General features: G+C 33.4%; 1 protein-coding gene across 3 annotated transcripts in view; it reads right to left on the bottom strand.

The window, feature by feature from the left end:
• Positions 1-17,486, bottom strand: part of Cspp1 (centrosome and spindle pole associated protein 1) — a 127,506-nt gene that overhangs the window by 25,530 nt on the left and 84,490 nt on the right. For all 3 annotated transcript variants that reach the window (XM_077800829.1, XM_077800830.1, XM_077800831.1), the window contains 4 exons: positions 14,113-14,225; positions 10,179-10,328; positions 9,211-9,357; positions 1,220-1,324 (listed from right to left, as the gene is read on the bottom strand). In XM_077800829.1, the coding sequence (XP_077656955.1) occupies positions 1,220-1,324; positions 9,211-9,357; positions 10,179-10,328; positions 14,113-14,225 (515 nt within the window). The remainder of the gene's footprint in view (positions 1-1,219; positions 1,325-9,210; positions 9,358-10,178; positions 10,329-14,112; positions 14,226-17,486) is intronic.

The raw sequence follows: 17,486 nt of genomic DNA, 5'->3' as shown, positions 1-17,486 counted from the left end.
TAACCCTTACCAGAAGCTTTAAAGTTACCATTGACTCCTACCTACCATACACTAGGTCAAGAAATACCACTTTTTGCTGGGTGTGGTGATGTATGCCTGTAATTCCAGTGACTTGGGCAGCTGAGGCAGGAGGATCAAGAGTTCAAAGCCAGCCTCAGCAACTCAACAAGGCCCTAAGCAACTTGGTGAGACCCTGTCTCTAAATAAAATATTAAAAAAAAAAAAAGGGGGCTGGGGATGTGGCTCAGTGGTTAAGCACCTACAGGTTCAATCCCAATACCAAAAAAAAAAAAAAAAGAGAGAGAGAGAGAGAGAGAAATACCACTGTTTATATGTCTTCATATAAAGGGTGTTACCCCCACCCTTCTCAGTTCTTTGTACCAATGCCTTTAAGTCCTCAAAGTCTCACATCTGGACTTCTACAAAAGCATCTCAACTTGTCTCCATGTTTACACTCTTTACTGCCTGATAATATTATACAAAACTAAAGTGGCCATGTCATTCTCCTGCTTAATACTGCAATGAATTTCCATGCATTTTGTACCACAAACCAACTGAATCAAGATTCTCAGAGGATGGAATTTAGTAAAATGTTTCTCTAAAACGCTTCTTTGCCTATTTGGGTAATTAGGCTATTTGGAATCCATAAGCCTATGGCATAAAGTCTAAATCTCAGTACTCTCCAATACCCTAAATCTGTTGTTCTCTACCCTCTCTGTTGCCTTACCACAAAGCATCATAAATATAGACCAAACCAAAAACACACATGTCTGTCCTGTCTTCCATCTAGCCAATTTGTGCATGCTAAAGGTCCTTCACCCTGTTTCTCTTGATGGCAAATTCCTACTCATTCTTCAAGCATTAGCTCAAAGATCAACCCTTCTAAAAGACTTTCCTGGTTCTCTTTTGATTATAACTCAGTATAAAATATAAAGGACTTCATAAGCGTAACAATAGCAGCTTGAAGGTAATTTTTCAAAGAAAGGACCTTCTTGAAGAGCCTGGACAAAACCTTTTGACAAACTATAGTTTGTCAAAAATACTCAACTTCCGGGATCCAAATATAAACTGCAGCAACAAACAGATTAATGGAGATACTGCCTATATTTCAGATCTAAAAAAATTTAACCTACCAAAATATAAATAAGAAAATCTCATCCAATACCTCAATTCAAAATAAGTAAATGAAGATTAACAAGCAAAAACAAAAAGCATATACATGAATAAAGGAACTTATGATGCTGTCAACTGAAGGAGGTCGTTGGAGTTTGCTTGTAATTTTGTTCTGAAGAGCAGGAACTATAGGAGAAGGCTGTCTTAAGCGCTGAAAAATTAAAAATAAAAATATTCAGAAATATATACACATATACATGTAAACTATATATACTGGAGGTGTATAACACCATTGAAGTTCAGGTTGCTTAATAAAATATTATCTGAATCACAAATTCAATTAAATAAGATCAAATAGATTTATTATGATAAAAGTAATTTACACATACCAATTAAAAGAATATGTCTCTAAGATTAGGATTTTTTTTTAAATCAACAAACTTAAAGCAACAGTATTCCAAATATAGAAATGAAATAGCCAAAGTGAAAACATCTTTTTTTGGTACCAGTGATTGAACCAGGGGTGTTTAACCACTGTGCCACATCTCTAATCCCCCCCAACTTTTTTTTTTTTTTTTGAGACAAGGTCTTACTAAATTGTTTAGATCCATCCTACATTGCTGAGACTGGCTGTGAACTTGCAATCCTCCTGCCTCAGGTCCTGAGCTGCTCAAATTACAGGCATAAGTCACTGCACTGGGCTGAAAAACATCATCTTAATAATAAAAGGGAAATAGGATGATATAAAAAAGAAGCAAACAAAACTCCTTTCTGTTAAACAATATAAATCAACCTCTAAAATCTTTATCTCCTGTTACCAAAACAATCATGGATGAGGAGATTTTTTTCAGATCCTGGTAAGGTTCTGTGTTTCCAAAGAAATGAGATTTCAGTTTATAGTGTATTAAAGCTTATTTATAGCTTTCAAATTTATATGAAGGCATAAATCTCCCAAAAATATACAATAAATGTTTTCTGAGGGAAATTAGAAAGAAAATGAAGACAAGAAAAACAAGGGGAAGAAAGAAAGGAAAGGAAGGAAACAAGATCAGAATATACTTGTGGATATTAAAGACTTCGTTTTATATGCCAGAAAATCATAAGTTAGTTTCATTGTTGACATTGAAAAATTTAGAAATATATGTGAGGAAGATTTTTTAAAAACCTATAGGCTGAATTATAAAGATAATATAAATCTTCTAAAGCACCAATAAGGATGAAGTAAATGAAGCATAGTCCATGTAAAATGAAAATAAATATCAAGGAAGCAAAAAAAAAAAAAAAAAACAAAAACATCAGAAAATAAGTTATATGATCAAACTTATTGGTTGCAATAAATATAAGTGGATTTAGCTAACACTAATTAAAAGATTACTCTAAGGTTCACATAAAAAATTTCAAACTACCCAAGGCACCATGGCCCACATCTATAATTCCAGTGGCTCGGGAGGCTGGGGCAGAAGGATGGCAAGTTCAAAGCCATTCTCAGCAACTTAGTGAGGCACTTAGCAATTTAGCAACGCCCCGTCTCTAAATGAAATATTTAAAAAAGGATTGGAGGTGTGGCTCAGTGGTTACGCACCCCTGGGTTCAATTACCAAAAATAAACAAATACACAAGCTAACACAAAAATCAAAATCTGATGATAGAAGTTAAAAACTAAAGAGCGAGGGATGGGGAAGATGGCAGCGAATAGAGTGCATCACCCCCATGTACCGCGTCATTGCACCCAAAACTAACAGTGGGAGGTAACTCAGTAAAGGGGGAAAAAAAATAACCAAAGAGGAAAAACTAGCCATATTAAAATAAATAAATAAATAAGCATGACTGGAGGTACAAACCATATATCAATAGTAACCCTAAACGTTAACGGCTTAAATTCACCAATCAAGAGACATAGGCTAGTAACCTGGATTGAAAAAACAAATCCAACAATATGCTGCCTTCAGGAGACTCATATGATAGGAAAAGACATACAAAGTCTGAAGGTGAAAGTCTGGGAAAAATCATACCACTCACATGGTCCTCGGAAGCAAGCAGGAGTGGCCATACTCATATCAAATAAAATCAACTTCAAACCTATGTTAATCAAAAGGGATAAAGAAGGACACTATATACTGTTAAAAGGAACCATCCACCAACAAGACATAACAATTATCAATATGTATGCACCAAACAATGGTGCTGCAACATTCATAAAACAAACTCTCCTCAAGTACAAAAGTCAAATATACCACAACACAATAATTACGGGTGACTTCAACATACCGCTATCTCCATTGGACAGATCCTCCAGACAAAAGCTGAATAAAGAAACTATAGAACTCAATAACACAATCAATAACCTAGACTTAACTGACATATATAGAATATATTAACCATCATCAAGTGGATACACGTTCTTCTCAGGAGCACATGGATCCTTCTCAAAGATAGACAATATATTATGCCATAGGGCAACTTTTAATAACTATAAAGGTAGAGATAATACTATGCATCTTATCTGATCATAATGGAATGAAACTGGAAATTAATGATACCAGAAGGAAGGAAAAATCCTGCATCACCTGGAAAATGAACCATATGTTACTGAATGATCAATGGGTTACAAAAGACATAAAGGAGGAAATCAAAAAATTCTTAGAGATAAATGAAAATACAGACACAACATATCGGAATCTATGGGACACAATGAAAGCAGTTTTAAGAGGGAAATTCATTGCCTGGAGGTCATTCCTCAAAAAAAGAAAAAAACAACAAATAAATGAACTCACACTTCATCTCAAAACCCTAGAAAAGGAAGAGCAAAACAACAGCAAATGTAGTAGAAGGCAAGAAATAATTAAAATCAGAGTGGAAATCAACGAAATTGAAACAAACAAAAAAAAAACATTGAAAAAATTGATAAAACTTAAAGTTGGTTCTTCGAAAAAATAAATAAGATCGACAGACCCTTAGCCATGCTAACGAAGAGAAGAAGAGAAAGAACTCAAATTAGTAACATACGGGATGAAAAAGGCAATATCACAACAGACACTACAGAAATACAGAAGATAATTAGGAATTATTTTGAAACCCTATATTCCAATAAAATAGAAGATAGTGAAGATATCGATAAATTCCTTAAGTCATATGATTTGCCCAGATCGAGTCAGGAAGATACACACAACTTAAACAGACCAATAACAAAGGAGGAAATAGAAGAAGCCATCAAAAGACTACCAACCAAGAAAAGCCCTGGACCGGATGGGTATACAGCGGAGTTTTACAAAACCTTCAAAGAAGAACTAATGCCAATACTTTTCAAGTTATTTCAAGAAATATAAAAAGAAGGAGCTCTTCCAAATTCATTCTATGAGGCCAACATCACCCTGATCCCAAAACCAGACAAAGACACTTCAAAGAAAGAAAACTACAGACCAATATCTCTAATGAACCTAGATGCAAAAATCCTCAATAAAATCCTGGTGAATCGAATACAAAAGCATATCAAAAAAATTGTGCACCATGATCAAGTAGGATTCATCCCTGGGATGCAAGGCTGGTTCAATATACGGAAATCAATAAATGTTATTCACCACATCAATAGACTTAAAAGATAAGAACCATATGATCGTCTCAATAGATGCAGAAAAAGCATTCGACAAAGTACAGCATCCCTTTATGTTCAAAACACTAGAAAAACTAGGGATAACAGGAACTTACCTCAACATTGTAAAAGCTATATACGCTAAGCCTCAGGCTAGCATTACTCTGAATGGAGAAAAACTGAAGGCATTCCCTCTAAAATCTGGAACAAGACAGGGATGCCCTATCTCACCACTTCTATTCAATTTAGTTCTCAAAATACTAGCGAGAGCAATTAGACAGACAAAAGAAATTAAAGGCATAAAAATAGGAAAAGAAGAACTTAAATTATCACTATTTGCGGATGACCCAAAAGGGTCTACAAAGAAACTACTAGAACTAATAAATGAATTCAGCAAAGTGGCAGGATATAAAATCAACATGCATAAATCAAAGGCATTCCTGTATATCAGCGACAAATCTTCTGAAATGGAAATGAGGACAACCACCCCATTAACAATATCCTCAAAAAAAATAAAATACTTGGGAATCAACCGAACAAAAGAGGTGAAAGATTTATACAATGAAAACTAGAGAACACTAAAGAGAGAAATAGAAGAAGACCTTAGAAGATGGAAAAATATACCCTGTTCATGGATAGGAAGAACTAACATCATCAAAATGGCAATATTACCCAAAGTTCTCTACAGTTTCAATGCAATGCCAATCAAAATTCCAACGGCATTTCTTGTAGAAATAGATAAAGCAATCATGAAATTCATATGTAAAAACAAAAGACCCAGAATAGCAAAAGCAATTCTAAGCAGGAAGTGTGAATCAGGTGGTATAGCGATACCAGATTTCAAATTATACTACAGAGCAATAGTAACAAAAACAGCATGGTATTGGTACCAAAACAGGCGGGTGGACCAATGGTACAGAATAGAGGACACAGAGACCAATCCACAAAATTACAACTTTCTTATATTTGATAAAGGGACTAAAAGCATGCAATGGAGGAAGGATAGCATCTTCAACAAATGGTGCTTAGAAATCCATATGCAACAAAATGAAACTGAATCCCTTTCTCTTGCCATGCACAAAAGTTAACTCAAAATGGATCAAAGAGCTAGATATCAAATTAGAGACTCTGCGCCTGATAGAAGAAAAAGTTGGCTTCGATCTACATATTGTGGGGTAGGGCTCCAAATTCCTTAATAGGACGCCCATAGCACAAGAGTTAATAACTAGAATCAACAAATGGGACTTACTCAAACTAAAAAGTTTTTTCTCAGCAAGAGAAACAATAAGAGAGGTAAATAGGGAGCCTACATCCTGGGAACAAATTTTTACTCCTCACACTTCAGATAGAGCCCTAATATCCAGAGTATATAAAGAACTAAAAAAATTAAACAATAAGATAACAAATAACCCAATCAACAAATGGGCTAAAGACCTGAACAGACACTTCTCAGAGGAGGACATAAAATCAATCAACAAGTACATGAAAAAATGCTCACCATCTCTAGCAGTCAGAGAAATGCAAATCAATACCACCCTAAGGTACCATCTCACTCCAGTAAGAGTGGCAGCCATTATGAAGTCAAACAACAAGTGCTGGCGAGGATGTGGAGAAAAGGGTACACTTGTACATTGCTGGTGGGACTGCAAATTGGTGCAGCCAATTTGAAAAGCTGTATGGAGATTCCTAGGAAAGCTGGGAATGGAACCACCATTTGACCCAGCTATTGCCCTTCTCAGACTATTCCCTGAAGACCTTAAAAGAGCATGCTACAGGGATACTGCCACATCGATGTTCATAGCAGCACAATTCACAATAGCTAGACTGTAGAACCAACCCAGATGCCCTTCAATAGATGAATGGATAAAAAAAATGTGGCATTTATACACAATGGAGTATTACGCAGCACTAAAAAATGACAAAATCATGGAATTTGCAGGGAAATGGATGGCATTAGAGCAGATTATGCTAAGTGAAGCTAGCCAAGCCCTAAAAAACAAATGCCAAATGTCTTCTTTGATATAATGAGAGCAACTAAGAACAGAACAGGGAGGAAGAGCACGAGGAAAAGATTAACATTAAACAGAGACATGAGGTGGGAGGGAAAGGGAGAGAGAAGGGAAACTGCATGGAAATGGAAGGAGACCCTCACTGTTATACAAAATTACATATAAGAGGTTATGAGGGGAAATGGAAAAAAAAAAACAAGGGAGAGAATTAAATTACACAAGATCGTGTAGAGAGAGAAGATGGGAGGGGAGGGGGGATAGTAGAGGATAGGAAAAGTAGCAGAATACAACAATTACTAATACGGCATTATGTAAAATGTGGATGTGTAACTGATGTGATTCTGCAATCTGTATTTGGGGTAAAAATGGGAGTTCATAACCCACTTGAATCTAATGTATGAAATATGATATGTCAAGAGCTTTGTAATGTTTTGAAGAACCAATAAAAAAATAAAAATAAATTAATTAAAAAATACATCACAAAACCAAAAAAAACTGAAGAGCAATTAAAAATATATATCAGGAATACATAAATACAAAATATGACGGCTAAAAAATAAAAATACATGAAAGCAGTAATGTTAATTTTGTGATCAAGAAACAAAATTCATAAAATGGTATAAAAGCTGATTTAAAACTTCATGGTAATTCACAATTAAACTAACAGTCATAAAATAATTCCTTAAAAGTAGCATTTGTTAAACATAAGAAATTGGTAGAAACACAATTGTGGGAAACTCACAACTCTCATTTTTAAATGATGAATTTTAAAATAAAAATTAATCTATATTTTCTGTTCAATTTTGCTGTGAGCCAAAAACTTCTCTAAAAAGTAAACTTTACCCAGGCACAGTGGCAAAATGCCTGTAATCCCAGTGGCTCAGGCAGTTGAGGCAGGAGGATCACACGTTCAAAGCCAGCCTCAGCAAAAGGTGCTAAGCAACTCAGTGACACCCTGTCTCTAAATAAAATACAAAGTAGGACTGAGGATGTGACTCAGCAGTCAAGTGCCCCTGAGTTCAATCCCTGGTAATCCCCCCTCCAAAAAAAGTTAACTTTATTTATTAATAAATTAATGAGATGACATTATCCTAAGAATGAAAACTATACCTAGCACTCCTAAAACATAAATAAACAACACAAACCAAAAAGTACTGATCTTTTAAATTCTCTTTTAAAGATCTTTCAACAAAATTCTAGCTGTGTATACTTATCATTTCTATCACCATAAAACCATGGGATGAGAAATGAAACAACACAGTTGAGCCTATCAGAAATGGCTCATGTTTTATGAAGTAGGCTATACACTGAGCAATATACCAAACCACATCCTAAATATACCAGAGTAATTTAACAGTTAAAATGAATCTTTTTTGTAAATCTTGCCTTAAATAAATAATGTTTGAATAAACATAAATACCTGAAAACAATATTCTTATACAAAATTGGCTAGACTTACAAGATAGACAAAGGTTTTTTATAGTATGATCTCCAGGCCAACAACATCAAAACCCAAAAAGGTAGCTATAAAATGCACATCCTTGAATCTTCCCCTCAGATACCTTGCGGGTGGGATCCCAGGAATGTACATTTCTAACAAACCCCCAATGACACTCATGCACACAAATTTTTAAATGTAACTGTTAGTTTAAGTAAGGATGTGAATTAGATCTTCTTCAGAGTCCATTATCACCGAGCATGTGGAAAACACCTGTAATCCTAGCAGCTTGGAAGGCTGAGGCAGGAGAATCAAAGACAGCCTCAGCAAAAGTGAGACACTAAGCAACTCAGTGAGACCCTGTCTCTAAATAAAATACAAAATAGGGCTGGGGATGTGGCTCAGTGGTTGAGTGTCCCTGAGTTCATTCCCCGGTAACTAAAAAACAGAGTCAATTATCTTTCTACAGAAGAAACCTCTAACAACTTTGATTCATGCACTTAACAGGAAACATGAACCTTTTAACTCAGTTTTCAAAAACCAGTTTGTAGCAAACCACCATTTCTTTCTGAATTTCCATTCTATAGTAGAAAGTTGTATAAAACAGAATAAGAATTATTATAATAAATTTCCAGTAATATGAAATTCAAAACCCAATATTTTATTAGTAGACTGAATAGACATAAAGTTACTTAGACAAATTGTTAGAAAAGTTTCAAAACATTCTCAATTTCTGTATTTAGTCTTACTATGAAAAGAACACAGTTCACAGAGTATTGGTCCATAAACCACTTTTGGATTACAATCACAGAAGAACAAGACTGAGAATTGTCTAAGGTAAATAAACATGTTATATCATCGGGCAGAAAGACCTACCAATGCACAGTATTAGCACCTCGAACAGAAAAGTTCAGTAGATAGCACCCAAATTCAGTAGTAAGACAAAGCAGGAAAACACAAGCCCATCCTCCTCTTTCTCCCCTTTTCTAAAAACTCTACAATTCTCACAGTGCATATGGGGTAAAATATGGGTTTGACTGACATTTTTGTCTGAGATTTACCTTTGTTTCTTCTCCAATCATATTTTCTCTTTCATAGTAGTGCTGAAGTTGTAAGTTATGTCTTTCCTCTTCTTCCTTCTTTTTTCTTTCTGCTTCTTTTCGTCTTTCTTCAGCTAACCGAATGAGCTCCTCATTTTTTAACCTTTGCTTTAAAAATAAGAGAAAAATATACACTTCATGTATACATTCTAGACTATTTTAAAAGTTTTGCTCTTATTTGCCTGAAATATAGATAAAACTGAAGATGTAGAGGACACAGTGCTCTTTAAAATAAAGAAATTGTCTACTTAATAAAATACATCTTTTCTGACATTTTCAATGAGTTTATATAGCTTTTCCCCCCAGGAGCTTTAAACCCAGGAATGCTCTACTACTGAGCTACTATCCCAGCTCTTTTTTTATTTTATATTTTCAGACAGGTTCTCACTAAGTTGCTGAAGCTGGCCTTAAACTTGCAATCCTCCTGCCTCACTCTGAGTAGAAAGGACTGCAGATGTATACTACCATGTCTGGCCGGCCTATAATTACATTTTGACTAAAAGAATCATTTATCACTTAAATTAGCTTTTACCTCAATAAAATAATATCCAGTGAATGGATACTAATCTGATATTTTAAAAATGTACTTCAAGGGGGCTGGGGATGTGGCTCAAGCGGTAGCGCGCTCGCCTGGCATGCGTGCGGCCCGGGTTCGATCCTCAGCACCACATACCAACAAAGATGTTGTGTCCGCCGAGAACTAAAAAATAAATATTAAAAATTCTCTCTCTCTCTCTCTCTCTCTCTCTCTCTCTCTCTCTCTCTCTCCTCTCTCACTCTCTCTTAAAAAAAAATTAAAAAAAAAAAGAAAAAATAAAAATGTACTTCAAGACTATTCTCCCTTATAAGTAACAAACATTTTTTTTCAAGTCAAAACAACAATTTCACATTCAGCTAAGTAGTGAAATAGAGTAGTGGAAAAAATGCACCTCCTCCTCTTTCTCCCTTTTCTTTTCCTGTTCCTCTTCATACTCTTGCTGAATTCGTGCTCTCTGTTCTGCTAGCCGTTTTTCTTCTTTTTCTTCTGCAATTTTCAGTCTTTCTCGCTCAGCTTCCTCTCTTTGTTTCTTTTCTTCAATCTAAAGTATTAAACTTAGTTGTTATTTTGAAAAACTATTTAAAAGTCAGAACAGCATTTACTTTTTCCTGGTATCGTACAAATTCAACACTTATACCCCTCTGTTTGCAAGTTCCTAAAAAGTTCCTAAGTTTTCCAGTTTCCTGTATTTTATTAACAAGGCTACATGATGCACTGTTAAAAGCTTTTTAAGTTCAGCTTCAAATATTTACAGACTGTGTGTACTTAAGAAATTCTCTGGTCTTCAATTTTCTCATCTGAGGAGAAGAGTTAATACATAAACCTTGAAGGAGTGTTCAAAGAATGAAAGTGAAACAACATAAAAAGCAGAAAAAATCCCTTCTATATAAAAGGCCCTCGATAAATATTCATAATTATATCATTCTATAATGAATGCTACTATTATATCTTAAAGTTCTTATATTTGATTTGTATTCTCAAACAGTGAAATTAATGTTTTAGTTATTTATATGAGAACCATTTCTCCAAGATGTTCTTTTCTCCTTTTATACCTACTGGATGGTTAAGAAAGAAAAAAAAAAAACACGTAAACTAAATCTATTAAAGTGTAAGATGATTTTAGGATACAAAGATTTAGAATTAAGTTTCATCTTAAGTGCTACCTAGAACCTGTAGTCTTGAGTTGGGGAGAATAAAGTAAGGCACAATCTAAGAATTGAAGGGAAGAGAACCCTAAAAGAGTCTAAACCTTCCATGAATGAGGCAAGGAAGATGGCAGCATGGGTATCACGTATTCATGACTCTAGTTTAAAATCATGAAAAGAGATGTAACCCTCAGATAGGGGTTATGGTTGTTCATATTATATATTTTTCTACATCTCCTCCTCTAGCTTCAAAGTTGCTCTACTAAGTGCTGACAATTTTTTTCAATAATGAGAACTGTCTCACATGTCCCATGATTTTATATACCTGAGGCTTTTTCTAATATTTATCACACTATTAAATATGTACAAGGCTAGTATTTCATAGTAAACAATGTGCAGGGGATCTCTTATTCAAATACAACATATCTAGACAAAACACCACTTACAATCCAAAAAATCTCATATTCAACCCTTCTTCTTACTGCATGAAAATAATCACACTTACATGGTTTCTTCTCCATCAGAATCAAATACCAGTTTGTAAACTATGAATGGATCACACATCTAATAAATCTAAATCTCAATATCAACAGGAATGCTGCACAGTCCTCCAACAGAAAGAGGAAAATTATCTTCCAGGTCATGGTTTTCAAACTCTATAATGCTGAAGTGTCACTGGGGTTCTACAAACACTTTGTTAAAATTTTTCGTATTAAATTTAAGTTTTAAAATTTATGTTTAAAGCTGTAATTAAATCATCTAAAAGGGCAGGCTCAGTGGAAGAGCACTTGCCTAGCATGTGTGAAGCACTGGGTTCGATCTTCAGCACCACATAAAAATAAATAAATAAAATAAAGGTCTATCAACAACTTTAAAAAAATGGAAAAAAATCAAACACAAGTATTAACAAATTTTAACAGCATGAAGATTTCTGATGTACCAACTTGAGCTTTTATGCAGATCTTGGACTAAAGCTTCTCTTACCATCTTTATGCAAAAATTAAACATTTTAAAACATTTGACATTTCAGTTTGGATACTTCCTGTCTGATAATACATGTTGTAAATAGTAATAATAAACACCATTTAGGTATTTTAGATTTTTTTTAGAATTCTGTTTGTTAGATTTTGCTTGAAGGGAAAAAGATTTTAAAAGGTTCTTACAAAAAAACTTTGAAAACTATCATATGAACGCAATTTATTCAAGGGTACACTGAAGATTTATACGGTAGAAGAACTGAAAACTGAAACTAATACAATCACACTTTTACCACATAATCACATTCACCACATAACTGTCAAACCCTATTTTTTCAGTCCCAAAATTGGTTTGTGACATTTCGTCTCATAATTGTTGCACGGTATAATTCTGTTCCTTGCACCACTTAAAAGGTAAACAGAACAGCAATGTATTCATCAGTAGCATATGACACTCAGTTGTCTTCTCATGAACTATGAACCATAATCATAAGCCTAGAATTCTCAGCACAAGGACACTGTCAGTATATTTTCAAAATCCAACTTGTGTGATTTATTTAGAGCACTAAAGTATTAATGCTAAGCACATCTTATAAGCATGATCCTGGGAACGACATGTCAGATAATAAAACAAATGAAAGCAGTACAGAATTTTTGGCCAAAGAGAATTAAATTTTCTAAGACTATGAGAAATTAGTAAATTTTCTCAAGTGTAATATTTCAACTATAATGCACAATAGTTATAAACAATGTTTACTAAACATGTATCAATTTAGATCATTCAATAAAAATCAATAACAATGTTTACTAAACATGTATCAATTTGGATTATTCAATTTTAACATATGTTCATGAGAGTTATCTCAAGCATTCTAATCTTGCACAAGACAGTTTAATAACAAGTGATTTTTTTTTTTTTTTTTTTTTAAGGTACCAAGGATTGAACCCAGGGACCCTTAACCAGTGAGCCACCTCCCTAGCCATTTCTGTTTTATTTTGAGACAGGGTCTTACTAAGTTGCTCAGGGCCTCACTAAATTGCTGAGGCTGGCTTTGAACTCCCAATCCTCTTGCCTCAGCCTCCGGAGTCACTGGGATTACAGGCATGCACCACAGCACCTGGCATAATAGGTGATTTTTAAGTAATAACAGAACAATTTAAAAAAAGTTTCACAAAAAGGATCACACTTCACTGTTTTGCAGAAAAAAGTTTGGTATAATATCTGCAATGATTATGTGATGAAATATGGTACTAGTGGTTTTTTTTCAAAGTGAAAGACTTCCTACAAGTCCCTATAAGTATAAATGTGGTACCTACAAATATGATACCTGAAGTCAAGAAACTTGACTTCAAGCACTGGCCTCACAGCTCTGTCACCACAGACAAGCCTGATAGTCTCTGTATCAGCTATGTATATTAAAATAGAGATAAAAATATCTTCCCTCAGAGAGTTTTGAAGTTTAATGAGATACTACATGTAAAACAGTATCTTATAAACAATAAAAAAGCTATACAATTGGCAGATATTGGGAGAGGGTTAAATTGTACATTAGACCATGGGTAAATAATTTCTAGCAACTTAAATTTTGACTTGTTATCATGGTAGGCAATAGAGCACAAGGTACTTCAAGTTTAATAAATGATTCTATATCCTCAGCAGTGTTACACAATTTCAGAGACCAATACCCTTGGGTAGTAGCTAATATTTGAGTGAATTCTTGAAATCTCAGCATTCTTTGACTTATTAACTAATTGCCTAATAAAGTTTAGAAAATGCTGGGGATATAGCTCAGTTGGTGGAGTGCTTGCCTTGCATGCACAAAGCCCTGGGTTCAATCCCCAACATCCCCCCACACACGAAAGAAAGAAAGAAAGAAAGAAAGAAAGAAAGAAAGAAAGAAAGAAAGAAAGAAAGAAAGAAAGAAAGAAAGAAAGAAAGAAAGAAAAAAAGAAAGAAAGAAAGATTAGAAAATATAAAGTCAACTACAATATATAAAATATCTCATTTCTTTTTTTCAGATATATCTGAAGTAATAACATAATTTTGGTACTACCTACATTTGGTATAAGTTAGATATTTTAGATAATTACATGGGATTTTAGAATTGAAAATACATCCTGTGAATTTAAAAAAAAATCTCTACAAGATTAGCTTATAGAATTCCTACGGAACTGTTAAAATATGATCAAATAAGCCTTTCACCTGAAAACGAAGAAAATTCTTGTATAATTCTTGCTGTTTAATCTGAAGATCAGTTGGAGGTTCACAAAATATATTTCCCCGAGCAAAAGGAGAGCTCTGTGTTTGCATATGACCTTGAATAAGACATTTTACAAAAATAAACCATTAGAAAAATGTAAAGGTTAAAGAATGAAAATTTGATAATCAATCCTGATTTAGGAAAGCTGTGCTAAATACAGAATCCAGAAGAAAATCCAAAGAGGAAAATTGAGATTAGAATCAGAAGACAAGAAAAAAAGTAGAAAGAAAAAGAAAAATGGTAAGACTATAACTAAATTAATAGTTGAAAATGATACTATAGCTGAAAGACACTACAGAAATGAAAAAACTAATAGCCTAAACAATTCTTATCATAGAAAAAGCTACAAACCAAAATTAAGAGGAAAACAATACATATTTAAATTCTTATACAGTTGAATACCCTATGCTTAAGAATAGTTCTTAATCACGTATTAAAATGTATTACATACACAATTGAAAGTTTTGAAATTGTTTTTTAAAATAGGTAATTCTAAAATTCTTCTCAACCATAATATAAATATAGGATAGCAAGTCAGCCATAAGATATTTTTAACAAATTAGAATGAATCTTAATCATTTTAACAGCTTTTATTTTTAAAACTACTGAATTAGTGGTTTATATGTATAAATACTAAAAATTTTACCTATAAATATTATTATATATTCTTAAAGGGAAAATTTATTTCATAAAAGCAATGTGAAGAAGCAATTATCCCCTAGGAATCTCTCTGAATGCAAACATAAAAAATGACATTTAAGCCTCATATAACTGTAATTTTTTTTTAATTACTAACTCCTTTTTTGTACCATCAATCCAAAGCACGTATTTTCCTCACTTGTGTCATTTCATTTAGGCAGATTGCTTTGCAGTTTACCTGTCATTCAAGCCTACTTTGCCTTGGTATTTAAATTTACTAATAAGGCTTATTTGAATAGATCAGCAGAAAGTCAAGTCAAAACTTAAACATCATAAATACTTTTTTTCCCCACTAGAAAATGTTTCTAATGAAAACATAACCAAACATACACCTTGAAGGTTCTTTTAAGTCTTATGCTGTGGGGAAAAACTGATTAATAAAACAAAATTGAATGTTATCTTTCACCCTGACGTTCACTCTCATTCTAAACCTTTGGGGGTAATTAATGAAGAAATATTCAAGACTGAGAAAATAAATTCTTTTAGAAATAACTTTAAAAAAAATAAAATGATAGGGAAACATTTACCCTATATAAAGAAAACAGAGGGACTGGGGATGTGGTTCAGTGGTATAGTGCTTACCTAGAATGTGTGAGACCCTGAGTTCAATCCCCAGCACCACCAAAAAAAAGTAAAGAAAATAGAATGCATCTAGGCATGTAATTGTAAGCCAAATTAGTATTGGATTTTATAAACATCAGCCCATGTAATAACCATAAACTTAAAAAATCCAGAATCCAGAAAAAAAATAAGAAAATTTTTTTTAAAAAAAGAAAAATAGAACTTTATAAAGGGCCTAAAAAAACAGGCCTAATGAAGACAAAACATACCAGGATAATGAATCTTAAACATACATTAAAACATTCAATTTTCAGATATATTTGAAGTTTTCTAAGGCCTTTTAAAAAATACTAAATGGCACATATGTATGTGTATGTAAGCACACGTGTGAATGTGTATGTGTGTATATAATACACACATACGGATTTATATGGCAAAGGACAAATTAGGTGGTTTGGATAGCTTCTTGTATGTAAAAGGTTTATTTATTTGAGGCTAATTCTTAGGAAAACAAAATTGAACTTAGGGAATTTTCAATTCTCAAAAAAGGAAATTTTAAACATTTATGATTTTTATAAATGATTTTTTAAAAAATAAAGCATCCCTAGCAACACTACCAGCATAAAAACCTGGTGGTAGGAAAGAAAGGCCATAGACAACAAATCTTGCTGTGTGTATTCAATCATCAGTCTTATGCTCTTGGGAAAGAATCATGGAAACTATTGATTTTCCAAGTGTTTTTCCTGGGGGAGCAGAGCTAGACTCTCGAAAATGTAATTACTAATAAAGAATAAGTTCTAGGCTGAGATAAATCTACAAACAATACAAAGTATGGAAGAAAAGGATAAAGAAGAGATCTGTAGCACTGAAATCTTAATACAGACTACTGAAAGAAGCAGTAAATGAAGAGGAGAAAAAGACTTAATAACAAGAAGCCAAAATTCTCTTAGCAGCAATACTATGAAAAAGTGTTTTGATGTTCCTAGTACACTACACATTAAATTACTACAGAGTAAGAGAACAAATTTAATGATTTCATAAAATTAGAGATTCCAATTTTAGTACTCCAAAAATCAAAATTGGGCTCAAAGGTAAAAAAATCTGTTGTGGATCAAAGTTAGAAAGTATATTCTCATAATTAGAGATCAGATAATGACACAAGCTATCCACAAAAAGCAAACAACCCATCTCCTAAGGTGTTCTAAAAGGTTGTAAAAATTTTATTAGGAGAACGTCCTAATGTAAAGTTCTTTTCTAGTCTATAATCAAAAGTTCTGTGAAAGTACAAAAGCAGAATTTGGGAGTGAATAAATGGTTACTTTTATAAATATCAAAATATATTGCAAGGTGGGATATTCTTTATATTTCTTTTGATTCTTAAATATATTATATACTTTCATATATACTTGATAAAGGAAGATGATGACAACTTTTTCTGGCAAGTCATAAAAAAGGTATTGAATAATTTCAACTTATAGAAAATTTTAATTATTTCACAATAAAGCAAATATACTTGGCTAAGAAAGAAGTCTGTGATCAGATATTAAACTTTTAATTCTTTTCTTTCTGTACTGTGACTTTATAAGGGAGGGTAAGTCATCATTAAAACAAGCAAAAAAAATTTACTTGTCCAATTTATCATAACATACTTGATGCTTTCTCACTAATGTAATCACGGGTATAAGAAGCAAATTCACAATAGCTAAACTGTGGAGCCAACCTGGATGCCCTTCAATGGATGAATGGATAAAAAAAAATGTGGCATTTATACACAATTACTCAGCACTAAAAAATAATACGATCATGGCATTTGTAGGGAAATGGGTGGCATTAGAGCAGATTACGCTAAGTGAAGTTAGCCAATCCCAAAAAAACAAATGCTGAATGTCTTCTCTGATATAAGAGGGGTGACTCAAAATGGGGTAGGGAGGGAGAGCATGGGAAGATGATTGCCTCTAGATAGGGAAGAGGGGTGGGAGGGAAATGGAGGGAGAAGGGGAATTGCATGGATGGTAGAAAGAAACCTTCATCATTTTACAAAATATATGTATGAAGA

The sequence above is a fragment of the Urocitellus parryii genome, chromosome 7 (genome assembly GCF_045843805.1).
Source record: "Urocitellus parryii isolate mUroPar1 chromosome 7, mUroPar1.hap1, whole genome shotgun sequence".
Classification (NCBI taxonomy): Eukaryota; Metazoa; Chordata; class Mammalia; order Rodentia; family Sciuridae; genus Urocitellus; species Urocitellus parryii.
Note: the sequence above shows the minus strand (reverse complement) of the source record. Positions and strands in the feature narration are given on the sequence as shown.